Here is a 26,600-nt window from a genome sequence, read left to right on the forward strand (position 1 = left end):
AGGAGCTCAATCTGTCTTTTCTTTTCAACAGCGGCTGAGTTTTCTACATTGGCACCATTGGTAGTAAGGGCCATAAAGAAGAATAATAAATGCAATTCTCCCCATAACCTAGCATTTACATTATGAAAGGAGAAAATAGCTGGCACTGTGTCCGCAGCACTCACTCTGCCAAGGATGTTAAGTCCATCAGGAATTTCATCAGTCAGCTCCAGCTTAAGTAACTGCTTCATTTGCATCCAAATCCTTTTCTGTCGAATTTATTTTAAAGGAAGTTGCTGTTAAAAAAAAAATCTAAAATTTGTCTTCATTACATAAGTAGATATTGAATAGAGCCTACTATAATTGTAGTACCCTATTGTGATCAAATGCTACTTTGACAGTGAGCAGACAATATACAGACATGTTCTCCCTGTCAGTGGGTTGCAGTCCATCACAGCAGGCTTAAATGGTTCCCATTTATGAGCTGCAATGATTTTTTTATACCAAGACCATGCTACAGTCAGATTGGAGAACACAGAGCCTTAAAACCATTGTCCAGGATAAAACAAGGAAGATCCATTGGGAAGATTGCCTACAATGATAAAATACCAAGTGAGCGCCTCAGGCAACCCAATCCCAAGGAGTGGATGAACCATAGTAGTAGAGTAGCCTTTATACAGGGCATCCCTCACAGAGATTTAAGGGGTGGATGTTGCTTAGGGGCCACGCCAGAGGCTTTGAAACATTTGCTGGGATGATAGCATGAAGGCACAAAACAGGTGCCAAGAGATTGGTGGAAGCTGTCAACCAAATCAGTTTATGGATCTGAAAACATGAAGAGCAGAACCTTTGTGGGACACAATGACCAAAAGCGACTGTGCTGAGTGTGAGATACGAGCCCCAAATTCAAAACATCTAATCCAGACTGTTTAGCTTGAACTCTTTGCTAATGCAACCAGACTGGAAACAAAGGCAGTGGGGACAGGTGGATCTGGACATGCATCATTCAAAGTTTGAAGAACCAATGGCTGTCTTCTGCTTCTACAACTCTAGTACAGAATAAAGGGTCAGGAGGAAAGTTTTTGATACAAACCCAAGATCTCAAACATTTGTTAATTCTGTAGACAAGGAAAATGAAGAACCAATAACGTCCTTGTCCCCAAAGACAGAAGATCAAACATTCACAATTTCATACGTTTTCTTAGTAAGGTCTTTGATGTTATTACTAAGTCAAAGAGGCATGGTCAGTGTTATTGGGCTGTTTCATGTAAAAAATCTTTGTTTGACATTTCACTAACATTTCTTTTTTTGTCCCATCCATCCATCCCAGCTACCGTTGGGCAAAGGCAGGGTACATACTGGATGTGTTACCAGACTCTCACAGGACCAGGCCATGCTTTCTTGACATCTCTTGTTCCCCCACCCTGCTAAATTTAAGGCTGAATCTAAAATTTACCCCTACAGCTTCTTTCCATCTCGACATTCAGTCCTCCAAACGGAGGGTTATGGAAAAATAGTGTCTTCAAATTCGAACGTCACTCCCACTTGATGACATCTTCAATAGCCGCTGGTCAGCTATGTTAACGCTTAGCTGCTGGTGCTCGGAAATACAGATCAACAGCGGTTTTATAACTTTAAAAATACAATCCAAAAACAAAAAGTCATTACTTACAGAAATGTAAACTTCTGTTCTTCAGAGCACACCCACATGAAGAAATGTGCTTCTCCTCAGCGTGACACTGTTTACCCTCCCAACAGAGATATCTGGATCCCTCTGCTGGGAGAGTTATTCCTTTAAGGAAGTATTTTGGACAACCCTACCTCTTCAAATGTCCCTACAGTTGGAGGGGTAGGGAGAAGCCGTAGGAGTAGGGAAGAATTTAGATTCGGTCTCCATTCATCCCAAAACGCTAGAGACAAAATTTTACACGTCAAATACTGTATCTTCACAACCAGAAGGATTAAAAAAAAGTCAACTTCAGGCAGAATTTAACTTTATTCAAGGGTGATTGTTGAGACTGTAATTAAACGCCAGAAAGCTTAAAATTGTTTAGCGTTAATTGTGCTTTTTTTCCTCAGAAGTTCAGCTTTAGCTTAATTCATGTTTTGTTTCTTAGATTTTTGTCTCTCGTTTGTAGCAACATTGCAGAAAAATTATTTAAATATAGAAAGCAGACAGGCAGAACACATGCAAGGTTGACTGATCTGAGTTCACAAATTTATTCCGCTCACGTCTCAAAACTTGCATTTGGACCAAGTGGCCTTCAATGGAGCATGAAAAAAAGGAGGAAATCATGTCATGTTTAACACCAGAAACTAATTCACTGGGACAGTAAATGCTTTTAAAGACATGAGAGACTTTCTGGTCGACTGACTCTGCTGTTATTGATTTTGTGGTTAACTTTTGTCGTGTCTTATTCAGCCCATTTGTGTACCTCCCTGTTTTTCATGCTTGTAACCATTGACTCTGAACTTATCACTTCTGCTGATGAGAGTTCATGTACCCATCCTTTGAGACATGAAAGAAGGAGTATTTATCATCTATACTTCTGTTAAGTTATAGACTGACACCGCTTTTACAGCCTGGTACAGAAGCATAAGTGATAGATCTTAGTACATGACAGCAGTGAAAATGCTTGAAAAGTGATTTTTTGATGCTGTTGTGGATATACGTTTCTGTTGGTATTTCCTAAAAGCTTGACATTAAAAGCAATCATGACATAAATGATATTTTTTGAGGGGGTAGTAGCTCTATGAGCATTCTGGAGCCATCATAAATATTATGCAAAACGTAGACATTCAGGATACAGAGCAGGATCACGGACAACTACAGGAATCTTTAAGCAATTTCCGCCTCTGATTGTCGTTAGAATGAGAGTGTCATACTCTTTAGGAGATTTCGATTCTGGAATGCCGTTGAAGCTCCAACTCCTCTTCTTCATATGAATTCCAGGATGAGACGGCACACAGATCAAGAGAGGAACTGCCAGCATTGCAGTGCTTGTGAACTGCAGGTGGTGGAATCTCGGACATTTAATTTTCAAGGAGCATGTTGCACTCTGGGTATTGAAATATTGACTGTAAACAACCAACTGTGTTTGTTTCTGACCCCAATGCATTCATAGTAATCTTGGCAGCTTTCTGTCACACCACTTTACTTCACCTCACACCCTTTAATTGAATTTTAGTCTTGTTTCTGTTTTTGCTCTTCATAACATGTTTTTATGTGTCAACAAAATGTTTGTGTAAGAAATGAAAAATTGACACTATCTAAGTTATTCAATTTTTTTAATTCATATATTAATTGTGATTCCTAATTGCAAATAAATTAACATATAATAAAACACATTGGGCCAAAGTCTCCAACTGCAAGACATATAGTGTGAATAAATGTCAAAAATACAAAATGTATCTATAAATAGATAAAAATATATATTAAGAAACAGTTTTAACACACTAAAAATTTGATTTCACTGAAGTGAAGTTTTATATACTATAAAGCTTCCAAATGTTTGAATTGCTCCTAATCCCAAAAGAATTAAGAAAAATCTGTAGTTAATTATGTGCCATTTGTTGTTTGGCTCCATGCTATTTTTATATGAATATTCTCTTTTACATCAAGATGTTTTGGGTGAATTTGAACTCTTAGAATACCATCTTGGTTAAAAAAAAAAAATAGTATTTTATTTTAGAATAATCGGTTTTCGTGAAACTTTGTGACACCCGGGCTTTTTTTTAAAGCCCTATTACCAACAGCAGGTTATAATGCTTTGTAATGTTGAAGCATTTTTTTATCCTCTTGTATTATTCTGTAATAAAATAATATTTACAATACAACAGACTGAAATTAAATAGACTTAATGATTTAGTATTTTTTTAATAATTCATGGGGGCTGCCAGAAAATTTGGACATTTCAAAGAGAAGCCAAAAATATTTCCAAGCAGCTTATCTTCCAAAACCTCAGGTATGAGGCTCCTCTTCACTTTGCCGACAGGTGCTGTCTCAGCCAGACACTGCATCTGGTCATGCCAGAATACTTCAGGCGCTTTTTTCCACTTGCCAAACGTGCCATTCGTGATCGAGGATCATCTCATGTTGTTGGTCTTGGCAAGGCGACATTTACCGCAGAAAATATATGATTTTTAATTGAGGCTTTATTAGAGACAATCTCTTGTTTGAGCTTCAAACAAAAATGTTTCTGTTTGAATCAAAAATTAATCTTAATTATTGGGATGTTGGGTATTAAATACTTTATTTTTAAAAACATTAAGGGGCACTTAGGTGAATTGTAGCCCTACAGCGAAGCATAAATTATGTAGAGAGAGTGATCATGTCAGTGAACTGTTGTATAGGACCCAACATTAGGAGACTGAGGCCTGGTTGATGGGATCCTAAACAGCTTATCAAATTAACATTTTAAATAAAGGCTACATTAAAGAGACACTTTAAATGCAACAAGAAAGGGTTTATGAGACAGCGGATCAGACGGTGACTTACTGAAAACCAGGGACTTCAATTCATTGAGAGATGACTGCTTGAAATAGCTGAGGATGAAAAGCAGCTATAGGCAGATGTGAGTGAGACAGGGAGTGACAGGAACAAAGAGCAAATTAAAAAGACAAATCTGAGCACAAAAGCAATTAAAAAAAAGGCAACCAAAAGAACAAATGCTTGGAAAACCAACCAAACAAAATCCAACCTCATTGATAAAGAAAACAAAAGAAACAAAAATCTCGCCTTCATACCAGTTACAACCCCTGGTCTTACCTTTGTGTTTTTGTGTGTGTGTCTGTTGGTTTCCAAAGACTGCTTGTTTGTCAGTTTCCTTGTTTTTCTATGTTTTGACACCTGCCACTTGTCATCCTAATAATAGGCGATGTGGCAACTTAACCCTGTCCAGTTATTAATTTTTCCTGATGTTACATGTCTTCTCCCTCCTCCCTGAAGAGGGATGCAGCAACACAGCACTCGGCAACGCACGTCCAAGTGACCATTTCCAGTGAAAAGTCTATGCAGACACGGGTAAATGTGCATTTGTGGCCTCCGCATTCTAAACTCTTGGGTTCATACGTAGCTATGCATGTTTTTACAACCGTTTTTGGGCTCTACGTACAAAACACCGATCCATACATTTTACATGGCAAGTTAAACTAGGTAAGACTTTGACCAGTCCAATTTGGTTGTGACGTATGGGTGGGATCTCTGCTTATTTACAGAAGTGCCAATCATTTGGAAATTGATCATGAAGGATAAATTGAGAGAAATTGCAGTTTGTACCCAACTGGAATTCCATGACACTAAGTCTTTCATATATCAGAATGGAGCTGCAAGAAAAAGCCTGGAGCATGATTCATGAGATTTACATCGCTTTGACATTTTGCACCAAGCATCTTCCACCTCTGTCCACCAGGTGGTGGACATTCGCTTGTAAACACTAGAAAAACAAAAAGAAGAAGAAGCCCCTCCCTGCTTGTCCATTGTGAACACTGTTGGCTAAATAGGTTTTTAGTGCGTTTTTGATCATGTGTCACATGCCTAATGTGTCTGTAGGTTCAAAGCTTTTCATAATATTGCATTTATTGAGCAAATTCCTAATTAATTTAAGTTTTTATCTAAACACGATGAAAGCCACACTTTTTTGTCTCTTATTTTTTTAGCAAAACAAAAAAAAAGTTTTTTCCCCCCTGAAATTTATAGTCTTTTGATGTTGTTTTGTAATGCAAAAATCAGGTATGTCAACTAAAAAAATAAAATAAATAAACTCTGAACCAAAAATCAAGGTTTGAATTGTTCTACCTCCAAAAAACACACAACCAGATTACAAATGTTATTTTAATTGGATCTTAGTATTAAACGTGATGTTGATGTTTAAAATCAGATTTTAGTAACATTTTCAAGGATTTGAATAAGTTTTGGTCTAAATTGCGACATCTTCCTAAAAATGAGGATTCACTTCCACCTTTTAGGTTTACAAAAATGAGTTGAAGCATTTTTATGTATTAATTCAACTTTTTCGTTGCATTTTCGATAATGTCGAGATTTTCTCAGAAAAGTAACAGCTTTTTTGCCTCCCCAGAGTCTGTCATCTGACATGGATGTTCAAAGAAGGGAAAGTCTGGTTAACACCCCTAGAGAAATAATAAAAGTGAGGGAAATGAAAAATAAACTCGATTTAAACTGAAATTTGAATAATATATGCATTCAAATAACATCTAGAGTCATTTCTGTGAGAAGATGTTTCACATCTGAGCCATGACATCACTGAGTAAAGCTGTTAAGCTAGGTCAATAATAACAGTAAGAACATTAAGTGGATTTTGAGACAAGGTTGAAAATCCAAATGTCTTTTCAGATTATAAAGTCATCTCTATCATTATGAGCCTGTTTGACGTCAGTGAAGAGAGAACCAGTTGAGTATAAGAAGAAATGATGGCCATCAGAGGGAGGAGATTAAGATGGGCAGAAAATGAGTCTTGATGAGAGACAGACGAGCTAACAGCAGCTAATTATGTAGTCTGTCAGATTTGTCCTATTTACAATCAAATTTAAAGTCTCTTTACTTATTGCAAAAGTGATCCCAGTGTTTTTTTTTTAATTATGATTATTCTGTGTTTAACCAAAAATCAAAAAGCCTGTGTCAATGTTGCAGTGCAACAGAAGCTCATTAGAAATTTAGAAAAAGTTGTGGGTGGGAGTTTTGGCATGGAAGTTAGCCTCTCCTATTTTCCCATCAGCCCTTTGTTTACACTCTCCAGTTTATAGCTTATAGCACCTCACAAGTCTAAGCTAGCATTAATGTAGCAAAAATACTAAATAAAAAACTGAAAGTACAGTTTTGAGCTAGGTGGAAGCTCAGGCAAGAAAAACAATTATGTTTTTGGATCTATCTGTCTGCAAGAGATACATCAGAATTGTTGGAGAGAAGCGAAGCTTCGGCCCGTGCATGACTGTCCCGAGGTTTTTCAAACTACAGGTTTTAATCTGTTCCTGATCTCACTTGATTGAAGAAAGAAATACTCAGAAATGCTGTTATAATCTGAAATTATTTTATATATGTCCTCTATTTTAAGAAAAAAGCTACAAAAACATGTTAAAAACACCAAAAACAGAAAATATAGCCCTATATTACTGGTGAAAGATGAAATGTTGCCTAATTCAAATCTGACTGATTCAAATTTTATTTAGTTGCTGCTTGAGTGGAAATTTCTGGCTCATGTCCTCAGTAGCCGAGAGCTTCTTCTGCGGGAAAATGAAGGCAGTTGAGCACCAAACCAGATCCAGCCTGAATGACACAACCTCCATGATTTGAGGGATGGCACTCAAAGAAAAGGAAAAAAAAAAGTGCAGTTAATATTTCTGTGAAGCTGAATCTCTGACAAAGCTGGGAGGATTAACTCTTGTCACCAGCTCCAGAAGGGGCATCTAGCAGTGTAGCGCACTGAAGCTACTGCTTCAGCAATTAATCTAACACAATCTTCACTTCCTCACGACTATCCAGAATGTTATCACATCTTTAGGAACAGGCTTCCAAAGAGAGGGATACACCACTGTGGGGTTTGGGGCAGAGGTAGCAATAATATCGTCCCCACGTCCTCTGCAGGAAAGGAGTGTTACGTTTGTGCTGTTTGCAAACCCACAGTAAAACACAATTAAATTATCACAAAAAAATTCAAAATGACTGACGTCTTTTTGTCTTTGTTGAGACTACCCATAATCACACTTGCATGGCTTCAAAAGCTTGCGTTCATCCTGTGGCGTGATTAAAAAAAACACTTTAAATGTTTATTCTTAATAAACATTTCTTGATTTATAAATACAATAACTTGCATGCCTTAAATGCAGCTTTATGTTAAAGTTAAATAATTTTTTTGCATCACTTTTCAACCGAAGGCTCTAATCTATGTACTTGTTCAAACTAATAATAATTTTTGTCCAAGTCACTCTGTGAAAATTACCTGGATTTTGTGCAAATATGTATCACACTGCAAACAAAGTGTGTTTTACAACGGAGCTTAAAGAAAAGGATTTTTTATGTTTTTAAGCAACAATGCAACAATTTACCTCTCATGGACAATTAGACAAAAATAGCTTCATATAAGTCTTTTCCTTTTATTAATAATTAATTATTTAAGAATTGTAATCATGCATCAAAATGAGAACAAATAAAATTTTTACCTGAAAACTAATAAGGGACTTTATTTGATAATTACATCAGATTGTCTAACAAGGTTCATCCAATATTTGTCTACAAGTGTTCTGTATCATTTTAATGTTTCAGATCATTTCAATAATTAAAAGACAGAGAAATTGCATTGTGTATTTATGAGGATGGCTTAGTCTCAATTCCTATTGTACGAGTTCTTTTTAAGCTTGGATTTTCTCTGGATCTGTCATGGTTCCAACATATACATTTTTACTCATTCCAATGAATTTACATCCCCATAATTATTATTTTATAAAAGGCTTTACAGAGCACCCTCAATTTATTTTTGCTGGTTAACTCCATCATGACATTAGGAGTTTTTGGACAAGATAAAAAATGATTTGCAATTAGACTGTGAGATTTAGTCAAACTTAATACATCAAAGTGGAGTGAATTTCCCTTTTTAATTACAACTGAAACCTATCATGCTGCCTCTCAGATCTTTACAGAGTAGCAGTGACTTTTCTATGAGACTTTTCCACTTTCTTACAACTTTTCTATCTTTTCTTTATTGCTACATATACAAAAAAGCAGAAAAAAAAATTAGGAATTTGTTTAAATATAAATTCTGAAGGCGCTTTGTAAATGGAAAAGAAGTACAAATGTTATGTCATCATGTGAAATTAGACAACATGCACTTAATTTTAGGAGTTTGCTCGACGTGGGTGGTAATTACTGTGAATTATTGACTGCAGAATTATCTCAGAAAATAAAAAGACCTCAACTATATAAGCCAAAAAAAAATGCATCTTGGTGAATTTTAGGGACTTTAATATCATTTATTTTTTAAGTTCATTGTTTTGTCTTAATGAGTCATTGAGATCAGTTTATTTTTATGGTAATCTTTTCTGCCATATTTCCAGCCCTGTTTCTTTTTCAGTGATTATTTCTGCATTTAGTCACGATTGAGTGGGCAGATTGGAGGAAGCTCTACACAAGTACAGAAATGTTAAGTTATTAGGCTGCATGCATTGTTAAAGGATTTAAAAAATGTCAGGAACTTCAAAATAGGTGGCATTTTCTTTGACCAGTGCATGCTACATCAGAATCATCGATACTCAGAGAACAGCTACTGCCATCTACTGTTAATAATATATATACAGTATATATATATATATATATGTAAGGGCTGGGAATAAATTAAAAATATTAATTAATTCGCAAACCTGGGTAAAAAAAGAATAGTGATTATTTATTTATTTGTTTTATTTTTTATTTATTACAGTATTTGCCAACCACTTATCTGCACAAAATCACAAATGATAACACAAAATTGTACATTTAGAACGTTCATTTTCAACCCTTTGGAACCTATGGCCTAAAAAACACTATGTTTGTCTACTTTTCAATTTGAAACAATAACTGATTGCTTATTTAGTATTAAAAAAAAAGATTACTCAACCTTAGAATTTAAAAAAAACAATCATAAATCTGAATACATTGTTTAAGCAACTTTATTAGCAGCATCCTCATTACATTGGACAGCTGGTTGCTTAATATTCTGCATTATGGTCTGTGGGAACAACTGTTGCAATAAATCCATATTTAGAGTCAAAACTCCCGGTTCTTGTCTGTAAAATGCAGAAGTCTCTTCTTCTGTTTCTCTCTGGCTCTTCTCTGCAAAAAGAAACTTTCCAAATGCATTTGTTTTTAGTTAACTCTGCTATCTTGGAAGTTTCAATTCAATGATCGGTGCAGCCGCTTTGAGAAAATGTATTTTCGATGCGCTATCGAGCGACTTGACACACGTCAGGAATGAGGTGGATGTGGTGGAGGGAATTCAGTAGTTTTCTGAAATATAAAACGTACTTCAGGTTATAAATAAAATGGATAAAATGCATAATAGGTCTTGTTTTCTTTTATTTTTTCTCTGTGCCCACTGTTCTATGGACCGGTCCAGGAGTTGGGGACCACAGGTTTAAATTAAAACATTCCTTCAGGAAATACTTCCTATGTTTTGATGGGTTTTTATTGTTTTTTTTTTTATTTTAGTGTTTTTCAAAGCTCAGGTTGTCATTTCTCCACTTATTAGGTTGCTGTTTCTGTTCACAGACTATCTTGTGTAAAAGCAAACAAGCTCTAGTGTCTTGAAATAAAATCAAGATGATGTTAGCGATGCCAGACAGCCTTGACTTGCTTATGGTTATTTATTTATTTTTAAACACTTGAAGTTATAACTTTAGAAAGAAATGAGCCTGAGCACCATTGGACCAATAAATGATGTTTTCTGACTTCATTGCACATTAGACATGTTTAATTTGAAATAATTAGTGGTATATTTGCAGATAACATTTCAGAATGAGTAAGTGACTACATGTAGGTCTACTGGACACTGCTTCCTGCTGTCATTCATTCCCGTTGCTGTTTCTTGGCTTTAAGCAGCTCAGAGCTTCACTGATCTCATCAACACTTGCCATCATCTGTCTGTTGTAATTATTTTATGAACGACTGGTTGACTGGCTGTGCAGGAAGATGGTCCACTTTATTTTGCTTTTTAGCTTTTATTATTTATTTCAAATTGAATTTCATCACAAACCCCCTGAGGACTGTCGTCTGGCTTTTTTTTCCCCAGGCTTTACTGTAAATGATATCTCAAACGGCAGGGCAGAGCCATCCAGTTTGACATCACTGAAAAAACTGGCTGAAGATTTAGAGGTCCAGAGGCTAAGCCGGAGCAGCACCTCATTAGTGATTTACTGTCATTAATGCAACCCAGTTAATCAACAAGAAAACAAACGATTCTCCTCTTTCCGTGACATCTTTGATCTGCTGGAGATAGATTCCGTTTGCTAAACCAAATCCTCACTCAGCTCATATTTACATCCACTCCATGCTGTCCGCTTATTACTTCTCTCCTCATTTTGACGTTTAGGTTGAGATAAATCGTTCAGCTGACTAATACAGAAAGATGAATGCCCCGGTAGATTCACATCAAGTATTTCTGCATAACAAACACTGAAGTCACCTCATGAGTTATTATTATATTGTAGATTTTTTCTGATTTGTTAGGATTTTCTTTTAAACAAATGATAAAAATGTGGACTGAAATATGTCACTTTGTCAACATTTTGAGTTTTTCCTCAAGGACTGCTGTGATTTGAGAATGCAGATGCTGTAAGTCAAGACCTGCTCGCCTACATTTGCGTTGTTTTCTGTCTAACTGCGGCGTTGTACTCAGCAATAGCAGTAATGGCAGAGGGAACAGCTGTAATTATAGTTTAATTAAAAAGTGGGAAAAACAAAACAAAAACAAGCAATGTGCTCAGAAATTGACTTAGGGTTATAAATATTCATTTTCAAAGTATTTCAAAGAATTAATGACTTTAAAAGTGTTACATTTTTATGCTTATAGAGCCAAAACATGCATGTCAGTGACAGCAGACAGCACAGGAATGTTTATGATTAGTCTTACATCAATGCAAAAACTGTTTTTTCTCTGTTTTCTCATATTTCTGCATAGGTGGATGAAATTATGATACAATGGTTTGATGTTTCATTATCACTAAATTGCAAAAAAGCCTTTTTTTAATGATATTTAACAACATGCATACAAATCTGAATATTTATTTTGAAATAGATGCCGTTAACTTTAACAGGGAGAAAGAAAATTAATTTCTGGGTGTCATTGATGATGAGAGTATTACTTGGAAATCGCAAATCAGTTTTATCAAAACAAAAATGTCAAAAACAACTGCTGTTTTACGTAAAGTTATTGTTTTTTACGTATTTTTTATGCAATGTATTGCCTTTTGTTTATAGCAAACAGCAAAGGATTATGTTTTTATCCAAAGTACTTTGACACGAGTTTGAACAGTGTTTTACAAATAAAGTTTGATTTGATATCAAAGCACTGAATTTATGTTTAACTTCTTGATTGTTTCATATTCTAAATTACTGTAGTTAAATTTGAGGAAATAGATGTAAATCATACTTAAGTTCAATTTTTGTTCTACAAAAAAGACAATAAGTATTATCTCTGGAGGTAATAACAGAGATTCAACCAATCCGTTATTCAGTAAATTAGAAATATTACAACTTTAAGATTTAGTTGATCAAAGTATTTTAAAATTAACCCCTAAAGCACATCAGAATTGTCTGCCACACAATATACAAAGACAATTTATAAAAAGACAAAGTACTTATAGTTTAAAAGGAGATTTTCTTTGCCAAAATTCAGAACAAAACAAAGGAATCAATGGTTTTAATTCAAGCAATTTAAGAAATCAAATCACCTTAAAAAACTTGTTAGAAAATGATTCCTTCAAAAGTATAATCAATGAACCATGCTGCTTAATTCTAGTTATCCAAATTTAGAAATAAGACACAAACTTGCCTGTTTATGATATTCAAATGAATGCTTTGATACAAACCATAAGCTTATCTATATACAGATATATAGCCTATATATATGTTTGAATACAATCACTTTTTAACGTTATATTTTAGATTTATATTTATATATTCAAAAGGGGCAAACATGTTTTTAATTCCCTTTCATTTCCAGGTATAAAAACTTTTCAAGATATTTTTTGTTGTTTAATGGAAATGAAAACAAATAAAGTAAAAACTAAAAGTTTGAGAAAGGTCTAAAGCAAAAAGTTAATCACTCTTTAAATGTATATATTTTTTTACTTAAATCTGATAACATATTTTCTGAATATTATCCAAAAGAGAACTAAATATTCTAACTTCACTATTTTTCTCTCGGTAAGTTAAGATCAAGGGCGTCTTCCTGTCGAAAACATGCCCTTCCATTGCTAATAAGAGTGAAGTTTGTTGGCCGTAACCTCTGGAAAGTTTCAGAGTTTGTCATGGTGATATACATTTACATGCGGATGAGGACATCAGGGACAGAATGGGGATGGGCTGCTTTGTGTAAGGACATATTGACAGTTCTGGCCAGAAATCAAACAGCTGAAAACTGCTGATCTTTGTTGAAGTTGCAGCCACCATTACACATACCCTTCAGTATCAACGGAAAAAGTTCAGCTACTTAAATAGTTGCTCAAAAAAAAAATAATCTTGATAATTTTTTATTATTATTATTTATATGAATTTGACTATTTGAAATGCAGTTAGTATTAAAAAAAGTTATGAAAAAGTTATAAGCGGTAAAAACCTCCTTTGCTCTGTCTCTAAGGCTCTAATTTCATGGCCCTACACATGTTGTGAATGTTGTGTTTCCACCACACTACAACAAACTCAAAAGTTCTCTGCTTTGTCTCTCAGGAATCTGTCACAAATCACGAGCATATTGTCATGTTGACGTAGACGGCCTGTGATAAATCATGCTAATCGTCCTTCAAACGTCAAAAAAATGCTCTAATTTTTTGAGGGCAGATGCTATTGTTTACGGCAGCCTGGTGGATCATGACCTGACACGTTCATCACACTCGGTGACGAGTGCTGCATCCCAAAGATGTTGCTGCCTGCTCGCTTGGTGCTCTGCTCCGATCCGTCACACATTAGAGTTTCACCTCCACGCCTGTTTGAACATCGCAGGTTAAACACGGGCCGTGTCCAACTTCTGTTGTGTGAAAAGTTTTTCCGAAGAAACCCAAGCACAAAAAGAAACTGCTGATGTTTGGCACTTTAGTTGACTTTGGAGAACTTTAATCTGTGAAAACCACAAGCTTTACACAAATCCAGCATTCAGCACCTCGCGTAACTTACTTTATTGTACAATATGTTACTTCTTTGCTCCTCACAGTACCATCTGCAAACTGTATTAAATGTCTTTTTCATACTGACACATGGTGGGCTTTTGGGTAATGTCCTGACCATGGTTATCTTTTCATTATAGAGCTGCAGCCAAAAACTATAAAACAATTACAGTTGGTTGCCAAGTCCTGATTCAACGTCTGGATACTTACTTTTTTCCAAATGAACATAAAACAACACAGATTTATATTTATTGCCGTAATAAGAGCACTTTGAAAGTGCAGAAAAATTGAAAACACTCAATGGAAATATGAACAAAATCATTGTACAATTTAGCCAACAGTTTTTTGGGGAAGGAAACCCTTGCTAAGGGATGATTTGGAACATTATCCGGTCCCCATTATGTGTTGGCAGCAAATTTGTTACACCGTTTCATTTTTCCAAGTCCAAATATAAAAAATCACTCACTTTCTTAGTGGATTTGATAATCATCATTTTATTTTGAGTGTAAATATCTGAGTAACTGCATTAAAAGAAAGATCTGATCGTGTGTGTGTGCCATCTCTGACACAAACTTTGATTTTCTAGCTTATGGATTTAGATGGAACACAATATAAATTGTGTTCTGTATTAAAAAATTGTACTTTTACATGTAATACATTTTAGATTTACAGAAGTTTTTTACATTTCAGTATTGGTTCCAACCCTTTAATACTTGAGACAAGATGTAATTTTTTCAAACTGACCTTTATTTGGTTGTTTAACACAATTTTACTCAAGAATTATACAACTTAAATACTACTGCAGTATGTGTTTATTTATATCCTGTTCGATTAATCAGACATCACATGAATTAAGGCAATAACAAAGCAATTTTTAAGGAAGGATTTTTTTTATTCCATCCATCCAAGAAACAATGTTCAGCCTCATAATCTCATAATTGATCATAAATAAAGTCAGCATCTTCTTCACGATTGAAGATTCGTTTTAATTTGTTTATTTAGTTAAAATCTTACATTAGACTCCAATTAAAGTCATTGGACTAAGTTTAAGATGCAACAATACCCAAGTGATTAACACGGCAAATGTAAAGAGATCTCTTAATGGCCCAGGAAGTGGAATTTTAATTGGGACTTTTACTTCTCTATTCCCTCATTTGCGTAGTTTTCTAGTTTTCCCTTGTTCTGAGATTTAGTACTCCATTACATGCCCATTTCAGTGGTGAGCAACATCTTGTAGATTTAGATTCTGCACCTAATAGATAGTTTCAGTTTCCAATGATTAGGTGCTGCTTTGGTAAATTAGACGCTAAATTCATTCAGATTTCCACCTCAAACATGTACATTAATTTGGTCTTTTTTTCCTAGGATTTAGAACTGCATAATTTGGGTGTTTAGGATTCAAGTGGTAGTAAAGTAAAGATGTATTTTTATATGGTTATGAAGGAGACTTGTGTGGTAGTGTGTTAGTGTGGCAGTTGCTTTCATACGTTACTGTACTCCAGTGGCTGTGTCACAGCAAACAGAGGAGAGAATGAGATTATGTGATATTCTTCTACATTATTCAACTGTGAGACTGTTTGTGGGTTTATTGTGGGTTTATTATTAATGTGTAGTTTGAATTTTCCAGACGTCTTCTGCATGAAAACAAGTTCAACGGCACATTTTTCAGGTACTTCTGTGGCATTGCTGCTAAGCTGAGGGAACTATTCAGTAACCATGAAACAACAAAGGGCTGTATTAGGAGACGTGCACCATTCTTTCCTGAATTGTGGCACTTTTCTGCTCACTTTTAACAAAATATCAAACACAGATGCCTTTTAGCTTTCTATATTAACTTTATTTATTTTTTGCTTTTAAGTTTTAACTATTGACTGTATATAAAAAGTGGACTGAGTGAGTGTTTTGTCCCCCACAGAAAATGACCGGCTCCAACCAAATAAAATCAATTCAGTCGCCATTTTTTCAACAAAGCGAATAATGCCATGTTAGACCCAGACGATATTGGTAAGGAGTGATTGGTCTGAGTCATCGTTCCTGTGACCAACCCTCTCGCCAATCAGGGGTGAGATTACTGGATGTCCACACTCTACCTGTTCAAATGTGCTCGGGAGAATCTTTGAAATGTTTCTAATGTTTGATGTGAGACCGCATACTTTTATTAATTAGTGGATTAGTTGATTGAGTGCACTACAGAAAGAAAAAAAAAATTAGCGAAAACATTCTAAAAAATGTATCATAGCAAGAACGGTTATTCTGACAAATATAATGACTGAATATTTGGCTCAATAGAAGTCTATAGGGTTTGGCTTTTTGGACGAGAATTACTTCCTGTTTGAAACGTGAGGGGGGAGGAGTCATACAGTCCAGTTTGTCATAAGCAGTTAATGGTTTTAGACCAAATAAAAAGCAGTGATCTCTTATGGTTTCTTTTTAAGGCTCTAACACACCGGCTGCATTGACTTGGGTTTAAGTGGCTACTTTCAATGAAAAGTCAATGCAAACGTGCACAGACTAGAATTTCTGGCTTTCGAGTCGGAAACCCACGTGATTGCGTGTGGCTACGCTAGGTTTTATGTTGATCTTTATACAAATCGGCATTCATTGATGGGGCGCTAAAAAGTTTAACTCGATTGAACATTTTCACGCTGAATCGCAGCTACGCGGAACTGTGACCAGTCAGGGACATGGATTGGGTAGAGACATGTGGGTGGTGTCCGCTTCAAGACACAGTAGCACCAGCTGTTGTATACATGATCACTATGGCTGTAACGAGTATTCGATTGCTCGGATACTCCCGATCTGCTACAGAAAATTTGAGTATGAATATTTGCGACGTCCAAGATTGCTGATTTGCGATTTTTCAAATATATTAGCGTGTAGTAAAATATTGTTAGGGAATTATGTATTCATTGTTCTGAAATACATAATAATGTTGGATTTTATGTTTATGAACTAAAACAAATTGAATGTGTAGCACTCATATCACTGGCAGCACTACTGTGACTGGAAGTAAACAAATCTTTGTGTCAATGAAGCTTCCTGTTTTCAAAGGAAAAAAAGCGAGATCTTTTTGTCCGTTCAAAAAATGAGACTGAAGTTCCAATCACTGACATAATCTCTGAAAAAAATGAATTAGCCTTAACATTGTTTTGGTTATGGCAATTCTTCAACAGTTAACACAAATAAGATAATTCCAAGGGATTCTGAAGCGAAGATACACAGCTACACTCTGATATGATGTTTTACACAACTGAAGGATGGATGTAATCAACGTGAATCAGCTGATTCTGTTGTGGAAAAAAAGCGAGTTTTTATACAGGATTTGCACCAATAAGTCATGCAAAGAACATAAGGTGTTGCAGAACTTTGAGGATGGAGAAACTGTGGCAAAGATTTTCAGGATTTGTTCCTAAATTAACAAAAACAACACAGATGCTTTTGTGTTACTGCTGAACTCAACCAGAAGGTTGAAAAAAAAATGTAAAAAAAATAAATCTTTTTTTCAAAGTGACAAACATCATGTTATTTATATTTAAACCTTTGTATTTTTATTGATTTGGTTCATTCTGATTTCCTGTTCTGAATAAGAATATGATGTTGATTTAATATAAATAAATTATATTTTCATAGATTCTGTAAAAATATATACATATAGCAACAAACATATTAAAAAGTAAGAATTGTGGTTCAATTTGTGAATTATTGAGCTTGATTCGTGAATCGGATCAATAGCAGGTGACGGGCGAGCGCTACTGAAAAGTAAACACACAAAAGAAGAAGAATCTCCTCCCTGCCACGACCTCCACTGGCTGATGAGGTGTGTACAACACTGGCTGGATGGGCATGCATTAAACTGCGTAGGATGCGGCCAGTGTGTTCACCTTCACATTTAAACTTTTATGTAGAATACTTAACTATAATTCTTTTTATTTTTAATGTAAGAAATAAAGTTTAGGGTTAAACTTTTATTATTACAAATATATATTTAGAAATATGGATACTGTCTGAAATATGGATAATGGCTTAAAATGAAATTTACATTGCAAAAATAAACCTTAAACTGACACTTCACCAAACATTTTCTAAATTAAATCATATTTTGCTTGAATTTCTGAAATCAATTATGTGGCTCAGTGAATGACCTTTAATTTACTAAATGTAAACATTACCATTCAAGCCTAAAAAGATGACAACGACGTCCGGGATGCAGCAGCGCTTAAAGAAACACCAATAGTATTTTATGGAAATTACCCTTGAACGTAGATCCTAATTTGTTTTGTCATCTCCAGATTCTGTGTTGAGCTGCTTCATCAGCGATGAAGAATGAAAATTGTGGGCTAATAGATTGAAACAATTACACCCACATGAGCTTTATTTAATAAGAGTTAGCGCTAACATTGCTGAAGCAAAAGATGTGCTTATAACCAAGGAAAATCACTCTGGGTTTTGTTACGGAGCGCTCAAAGGCGCACTCTTAATCAATGTGATTGAAGCAGCTTGAGGGCCTCTTAAGGCCAGCTCCCACTTGAGCATTTGGTGTGTTGTCTCAAGTCAACTTCCGTCATAAAAATACTCTTCAAGACAGGACTTATTTACAGCTTTGGGGCATAGTTCTGGAAAAAAATGCAAAAGAACCCCAGCAAAGGCTTGGCCATATTTTCATCTTGTCCCAACTACATGCACTGAACCCAAATATAAATACAACATTTTTATGCTACCATTTATCATGAAGACCTTTTTCTACAAATACAAAATAACAATTTCTCTCAAATACTGTTCACAAATCTGTCTAAATTTAAAGCACTTATTCTTTGCTGAGATAATCCATCCCGCTTTACAGGTGTGCCATATCAAGACGCTGATTAGACAGCTTAATCATTGCTCAGGTGTGCCTTAGTCTGGCCACAATAATAGGCCACTTTGACACATGTTGCTTTGTTTTATTGAAGGGAGGGGTATCTGGTGTGACCTCCAATTGTCTCATACAGTGCAACACATCTCCTTCCCATAGATTTGATCAGGTTGTGGATTGTGGTCTGTGGAATGTTGGGCACTCCTCTGCAATGGCTGTGCGAATAATCTGGATAATGGCAGGAATTGGAACACGCTGTTGGATACGCCGATTCAGAGAGGATCCCAAACATGCTTGTTGTCCTCATCGGGATCTTCAACTCTAGCTCATTGGTGTAACCAGTTTGAGTGGGTATGTAATGGTGTGTTTCACTTCTTTCCATTATCAATAACGGACCAACATTCTACAACAAACAACCTGTTCAAGTCTATGTGAAAGACGTGTTGTGGCTAGTCTAAGGCCAACACGTTCTCATTCTCAAGTCGTCACATATTGCTGCATGGTTAAGGACCCTCTGCGTTAAAAATGTATGTTTTAGGTTTCTCCAACTCCTTTTTTTTTTTTTGACTTGCTGACTATTCCAATTAAATCAAGACTCCCCAACCTCTTGGCCGAAAACCAGTAGTGGTCCAGTACTGGGACGTGGACCGCACCAATATCCTAACCCTAACCTTTACTGTACTGAACGCGAATCGGTACCAGACTTGGATCAGTACCGCTGCTGCTTCCAGATGCAGCCCAAGCTAGGTTTAGGCTATCGGGTTAGAGTACCGGCCACATCCTGAGGTGCGGTCCGCGTCTGACAAAACAACCAGATCCCTGATTTAATTGGAACAGCCAGCATGTCAAAAAAGGACGAATTGGGACACCCAAAACATAAAAAAGAGGGTTCCTTAACCATGCGTAAATATGTGACGACTTGGGAATGAAATGAAGAAAATTTTTCCGATCTTTGAGTTCTTCCATCCATTTTCCTGACCCGTTATATTCCTTTCAGGGTCAGGGGTTCCCCAGAGCCTGACCTGTCTACTGTTGGGTGAAGGCGGGGCACACCCTGGACAGACTGTTGCAGGGCCACACAAACAAATGGGAGAAAAAAAACGAGTGTTGCATTTATATTTTTGTTCAGTGTAATTAAACAAAATTCTTTCAAAAACCAATTCCAAACTCTGTTACAATAGACTACAGTCCTGCTTTGCTTCTCAAGATTATAGTATTTTTAAATGTTTTAGCCATTTTTATATAAAAGCTTGAATGCTTATACTGGAAACAATAATAGTGATTGAGTTTAGGTCTCAGTATACGTGTAAGCTCACCAATCTAAACCCCATTGGACAATGGGAACACAAAGTGACCCAATGTTTTACAGATGTTTTGACCGTTTTGCTAACTGTGGCATGGCCCAGTATGGCCCTTAGTTATCTTAGTTGTGATGTTAACTCCAGGGAAAGTTAGTGTAAATGTGTCCCTTCGGTTGGAGCTGACACTAATTCCTTGGGACAGAAGAATAGCTGTGTGTGATTTAGTGGCGTATGCTAAGTGCTGCTTGAGCTGCAGGCTAGTCTGTGGGCACCAGGGCAGAGAAAGCAAGCCGGGAAAAGTACTGACTTCACTAACTGGGCTGATTGGAGCAGGCGTAAGATGACATGGATCAGATACATACCGAACCGGCTGAAAAGACTGATGGGAAGAATCAAAGACATAACCTTCATTTAAGAAAAAAAAAACATGAGCATGATATGAAAATGCTCCGATAACGATAATTAGCAGGTGTGGATACGTAGATAGAAAACAAGTAGGGGAAGGATTAAGACATTTGGGAGACAGGAGATTAATTTTGAAGATGTGATGTTTCCTCCTGGGGTGAGTTTTTTTTTTTTTTTTCTTTCAGCTCTGTTGGATGGCGGTGGTGTAAGAAATTGGTTGAGATGCAATGTAGCATTCGCATCATGGTTTCATTAACTCTTATTCAGCCCAGGGCATTTCACACTGCATTTCCTCTACTCATCTGCTTCTTTCAGATCTTCTCCCATTAAAGGAAAAGGTAGCACTGAGCAGACTAGACTACAGCAAAAAACAGCAGCTCAGTCTCTTTAAACTGGTACTCCGTTTGGGACACAGAGCTGAAAGCCAATGTTATTAATTTACGTAAATGTTATTGATTGATTGAGACATTTAAGGGCCTTCAGCCATTTAAAGTTATTCCCTTATACCCCAACAGCTGAGGTAAAATCAGCTTGTATTTATCTCAGGGTTATTTTATCCCTTAATCGCTGGTACTTTACTGTGTACATTTGCCTACAGGCATTGATTATGTTCAAATAGTCAAACTCTGGAAGAGAGATTTGGGGCGTCCCATTAAGCCCTGCAAGGGGTTGAGCAGAAATAGTTAGATTTAAGTCCAGATAGTTTCTCTCTTTGACAAGGACTACATAACAATAATAATAACTGAACAGCAGAGGACACATTGGCGTCCTTTAGAGAGCACGTTTCGTAACAGCTGATGCATGTCATGCATTTTGGCTTGAGAAATTAACCAATATTCGCATTTTATGCAATAGAAATACAAGTCGCTGTTTGAAAACTTATTTTTTATTTTTTATGTAAAAAGCAATACCAGGTGTTGGATTGATTTTGCTTTTGGTAAAAACACAAAAAAACGATATATATATATATATATATATTGTCTTGTATGAAGAAAATTTGGTGATTTATTGTAAAAGGAGGCAAAGCTAGCGTAAGAGTGGTAAATTTTTGTTGCATCCATCTCTTATGTAATTGAATGATATGTTTATTTTGGTGTTTGTTTTTCTGATGTGACGTAGATAAAATTTAAAAAAACGTGTACAGTTGTCCCTTGTCCTATCATGGTTTCACTGTGTCACAATTTTTTTTCGGTGCAAATTTACACTTTTTTTTTTTAAAGCACATTGGTTCTGCATGTTCTGTGTCCTTATTGGCTGTTGACCTTGTCAATCAATCTCCTCCAAGCCGTGTCTCCCGTACAGAATCTGCTCAGCTATAGGCAAATTGTAGAAATCTTTGATCACAAGCAAATCTTTGTTTAAGTCTTTAAACAAGTTAGAAAAATGTGTAAAGTGTTTCTTGAAGGGTTTTTAGACTTAAAACATAGAATTTGACTAAATCAGAATTCTTCCCCTACCCCTCTGGCTTCTCCCTACCTCTTCATTCAACCCTCCAAACGGAGAGTTGTGGAAAAATAGTGTCTTTGAATTTGGACGTGACTCCCACTCAATGACGTCATCAATAGTTGCCAGTCAGGAACGTTAGCACAAAGCTCCTAGTACTTGGTTTCACAACTTTAAAAAGGTCATGCTAAAACAAGAAGTCATTACTTACATTTAAATGAAAATTTCTGTGCTTCAGAGCGCACCCACATGAAGAAACGCTGCTTGCCCTACAGGCCGAGGGATACAAGACTCAAAATCCCTTCGCTCCACTCTTAGAAAACTATTTCGGACACCCCTTTACCTTCAAACATCCCTACAATTGGATGAGTAAGCAGAAGCTGGAGTATAGTAGGAAAATAAAAACAAAAATTCAGAAAGAAAATTCAAAGCTTCAAGACATTCAGAGTCTGATGGAACAGAAAAACTTACATACCAGAGGGGTAGGGTGAGAATTTTGATTTGACCTCATTGTTTTAAATAAACAGAATATCACTCAACATTTTTATGTTTTTGAAGGACAACTGTCCTGAAAACTGTGACACCATCAGTCAATGTAACTTTACTGATAGGTCTCTTGGAAAAATCAATCAGGGGAAAAAAATATATGTTGCAGTTTATTCATAAGACAACCAGTTGCAGAAGCAGGAGTGAGAGTTTAGAGAGGCCACAAAGAAAGACTGGGTTAAGCTAAAAGACATTTTATGAAAAGGGTCGTAGTTGTTCACAACTGAGAGAAGGGTGGAGTGTGAGACTGACAGGCAGATTGGTGCGGCGGCTGCAATAATGCAGTCACTGTATCGATCCATTGTAGTGAAGAAAGAGCTGAGCTGAATGGTAAAGCTCTTGATTTACTGATCAATCTACGTCCTTACTCTCACCTGTAGTCATGAGCTTCAGGGTCATGACCTAGAGGAGAGGTTCCAAGAGACAGACAGCTGAAATGAGATGGCGTTCCCTTAGGGAGGCCAGTTGATGTCGCTAGGTCATCTCTTTTGGATGCCTCCCTCAGGTGGTATTCTGAGCATGTCCCACTAGGGGAAGGCCCCAGGGGAAAACCCAAGTTACGGTGGACAGACTGTGTGTCTCAGCTGGTCTGGGAGCACCTTGAGGCACTAATTCCAGAACTAAAGGCAGTTTAGTTCTGCCGCCCCGTGACCCAGCTCCAAATTAGCTGGAGAAGATGGATGGATAATAATTTGTGACATTTGTGTTTATGTTTTGCAGGGTATGATGGGTGTAGTGGGCTGGGTGCTACTCCTACTCTCTTCTTTCATGGCGTCTGTGGGGTCCCAAAAACCTCCAGGGCTAAGCGTGGGTGTGATTCTCGGCCAAACTCGCCAAGTGTCTGACCAAGAAATCCGACCGCTGAGGCGCCCCGAAGACGTCATTGATGTCTCTGTGATTACGCTGAGGATGAACCAAACAGACCCCAAGTCTGTGATTACACAGGTGAGGAAAGCTGGGTGCTAAGCAAATGTTACAATAAAACAAGATGTTAACAAACAGTTGAAAATGTTTGTCTTTCAAGATGTGTGAGCTTGTGTCTCGCACTCGCCTCCATGGCATCGTGTTTGCCGACGGCACCGATCAGGAGGCCATAGCCCAGATCCTTGACTTCCTGTCTGTTCAGACACAACTTCCCGTCCTGGGAGTCCACGGAGGTTCCTCTATGATAATGGCCGACAAGGTGAGTGACATAACACTGGCACTGACCTGCTCGAGTACACGCTCTGACCCATGAAACACACTCCCACTTCTCTATGTATGAAAGTGGAAAGGACTGGACGCAGGGAGATGTAATCCTTCCTTTGTGCACGATCCAGCTGCTCAAGGTTAATACTTTCATCTCATGGGTTTGCAGGTGGTAAATTTGTTGTCTACGGCAAGAATAATGTTGGTGTTTAGGAAGTCGTTGCGAGCACTGCAGCCGGTAGCTCTACACATGCATCATGAAAGAGGATGAATTACAGCATAAACATTACTGATTTCACATTAGTGACGTGGATTTTGTACACTGAGTTAGTGAATGGAAAAGAGCTCCTTTAAATAGATGTGATGTTTTATCTCGAGCTGCTTTCACTGGTTGTGTAGTAAATGCTTTGAAAGGGTTTAGTACGGTGGCCCTGAGGTGCACATCAACAAATCACTGGACATATTAAAGATCACATACACAATTAAAAAGGCAAAACGAATAATAAAAAAACATCACTTTTTCCAGAAATCCAAACACAATTCCAAAATTTGTGAAACAAAATTAAAAATGAAACATTTTGATAAAACAAAAGTTTTTGTTGTTGTTCACCTTTCGGCTAATCAAAAGTAATTTCCGAAAATGAAATATTAAAAAAAAGAAACACGATAATAAAGAGCAAATGTAGGTCTGTTCCTACCTCCTCTGATTGGATGATGACATGTGAGTTTTTTCAAATGGGTCTTCAGTAGTCATGATTAGTATGGAGTATATCCAGTATTATTTAATGCTAAATGATATTCAGTTGATGGAACAACCTCATCGTTCAATCAGCAATGTTCCTTAATTTTTTTTATTTCTTTTTGTGCTTAATTTTAATTTCTGGAAATTACTTTGGTTTCTCAATACATTGTTTTTAAATGATTTATTAATTTTTATCTTGTTTTGGTTTCTGAAATGTTTTATTTCTTGTATAATTTCAACTTCAAGTCAATTATCCATTATTAATCCTGAGGAAAATAAACAGTTTTTCTTTCTTTTAAAAAAAAAATGTTTTTTTTATTAATTATTTTTACTTTATTTGTCTTTAAAAAATGTTGGACCCAGTGATGTGTTGATGTGATTTGCACTTCAGGTCCAAAGTAGATTAGATTTGAAACTGAAGTTGTAGAAAAGGACACACGGGGAGCTTTTTCTTCCAGTCAGGAAAAATCTTTAACATACAAACATTTCCTGGGACTTTTTTTGTAAGCAGACAATCAAGCTTCACATAAATACATAAAAAGGCATTTTCTGCTTGAATTATTAAAATGCAACCAAAATCAATGAATAAAGAAAAGAAAAAAATGTATGCATTTTATTCTTTGAACAGATAGTGTGGCCCCATTCGTTTATCTTATATTATTTTTTCTGCTTCTGTAATTGGACTCTTTCCTCCTTTTGAAAGAAGTAATTGCCGTTTGTTGTAGCGTCTGTCGCTCTACATGAATAAACCTCTCGAGGCTCCAAACTACAATAAAAGATGTTTGTAAAAAAAGAAAAATAAAATCTCACACCCAGACCTCACCGAGTCAGAGCAAAAGGAAAAGAATAAACTGAAGTAAATAGTAAATAAAATAACTAAAACATATGACGGCCAAAGAAAGGTAATAACAGATGAACTTTTTGAAAAAAATGTTATAATAATTTAAAAACTACACAATAATCAAGGTTTTTGTTTTTAATTACATGTTGTGTATATATTACCTCCCCCTCTTTATTTCAGATTTTGCAATATTTTGGTACAACTTCATTAATTGATTTGTCTTTATATCTACACATTTTTTGTAATAATTGTTTGCAGATATTCATTGTATCCCTTTGGATTTATTCATATTTCATATGCAAAACCACAGTAGAAAAAGAAATCCCGAGCTGCTTGTGAATATATTCTGTCTGCTGATTAGTGGAAAATAAATGGAAAAGGGAAAAAAAGTATCTTTCAAGATCGCAGTTTATGTTATTATTGTTTTATTTATGTGTTATGTTCAGCACAAGGCAGGGGTAGACGTCTTTTTCTTGGCTGAATTCTCTCTGTGGTTCTGATGCAGACCTTGCTGCCTGACAGACAGACTGCAGAAGCTTTGATAAAACACAACTGGTTTTTTAGCTTTTAAATCTCCCAGGGCACAGCAGCCAAACACAGGAACCAATAACTGCTGCAACGCAGCAGTCTTTGAAGTGCAAGTTGATGGGGGAGGCGGTGTGTATGTGTGTCTGGGTGTGTGTGCGTGTGTGACGTACGATAAGAAAAAAGATGCGGAGAGAATGAGAGAGGTAAGGAAAACATCAGGACTTGGGTTGCTCTGAGAGCTGCTGGTTGAAACTACTGATAAAAAGAGATACGATGATAGAATATATATATATATATAATTATTGTCTCTTTTATTCTGTAAAGAAAAAAAGAGCTTTTTTTCCTCTTTTCTCCTCACCTGGGAGTTGCTGGGTATGAAAGTACGGTACAAAATACAACCTTTTGACTACAGAGCAGTTAGCGGGTGAAAATGTTGGTGTTGTTGCCTCTTGTCCCTGCAGGCTTGTTTTGAGCAAAGAACAACTTTACTGCTCGGTTGAAATAAACGTTCAATTCAGGTAACTACAGAGAAAAAGAGGCGAGTTTGCAAGTTTTTGAAAAAGCATCACTGGCAGTTTTGTTTTTTTATTTTTGTAAGAAGGCGTTTGAGGACTTTGAACTGCACGGTGGTGGTTAGCCTCACAGTAAGAAGTTCAAATCCCAGCCGGGTCATTTCCATGGGAAGTTTGCATGTTCTCCTCTCACATGCGTGGGTTTCTTTGAACACTCCGACTTCCTCCCACAGTCCAAAAATATGCATTGTAGGTCAGTTAGTCACTCTAAATTGTCCCGAGGTGTGAATGTGGGTGTGTGTTATTGTGTGGTGGACTTGCGACCTGTCCAGGGTGTACCTTTACTGGGATTGGCTCAAAAAACACTGAAGGGGTTTTAATGAATGAATAACATTGT

At 36.5% G+C, this 26,600-nt stretch overlaps 1 protein-coding gene and 1 long non-coding RNA gene across 2 annotated transcripts in view; one reads left to right on the forward strand and one right to left on the reverse strand.

Annotated features, from left to right (window-relative positions):
* Nucleotides 1-26,600, forward strand: part of grin2ab (glutamate receptor, ionotropic, N-methyl D-aspartate 2A, b) — a 131,745-nt gene that overhangs the window by 9,059 nt on the left and 96,086 nt on the right. Inside the window, exons 3-4 of the mRNA XM_024259644.2 lie at nt 23,113-23,337; nt 23,417-23,575. Of these exons, the coding sequence (XP_024115412.1) occupies nt 23,113-23,337; nt 23,417-23,575 (384 nt within the window). The remainder of the gene's footprint in view (nt 1-23,112; nt 23,338-23,416; nt 23,576-26,600) is intronic.
* On the reverse strand, nt 7,163-25,487 carry LOC118598755. Its single transcript, XR_004947860.1, has 3 exons — nt 24,279-25,487; nt 23,150-23,765; nt 7,163-7,297 (listed from the first exon to the last, which is right to left on the reverse strand). It is a non-coding gene; the product is annotated as an uncharacterized LOC118598755 (long non-coding RNA).

Source organism: Oryzias melastigma, linkage group LG1, assembly GCF_002922805.2.
Source record: "Oryzias melastigma strain HK-1 linkage group LG1, ASM292280v2, whole genome shotgun sequence".
NCBI classification, from domain to species: Eukaryota; Metazoa; Chordata; class Actinopteri; order Beloniformes; family Adrianichthyidae; genus Oryzias; species Oryzias melastigma.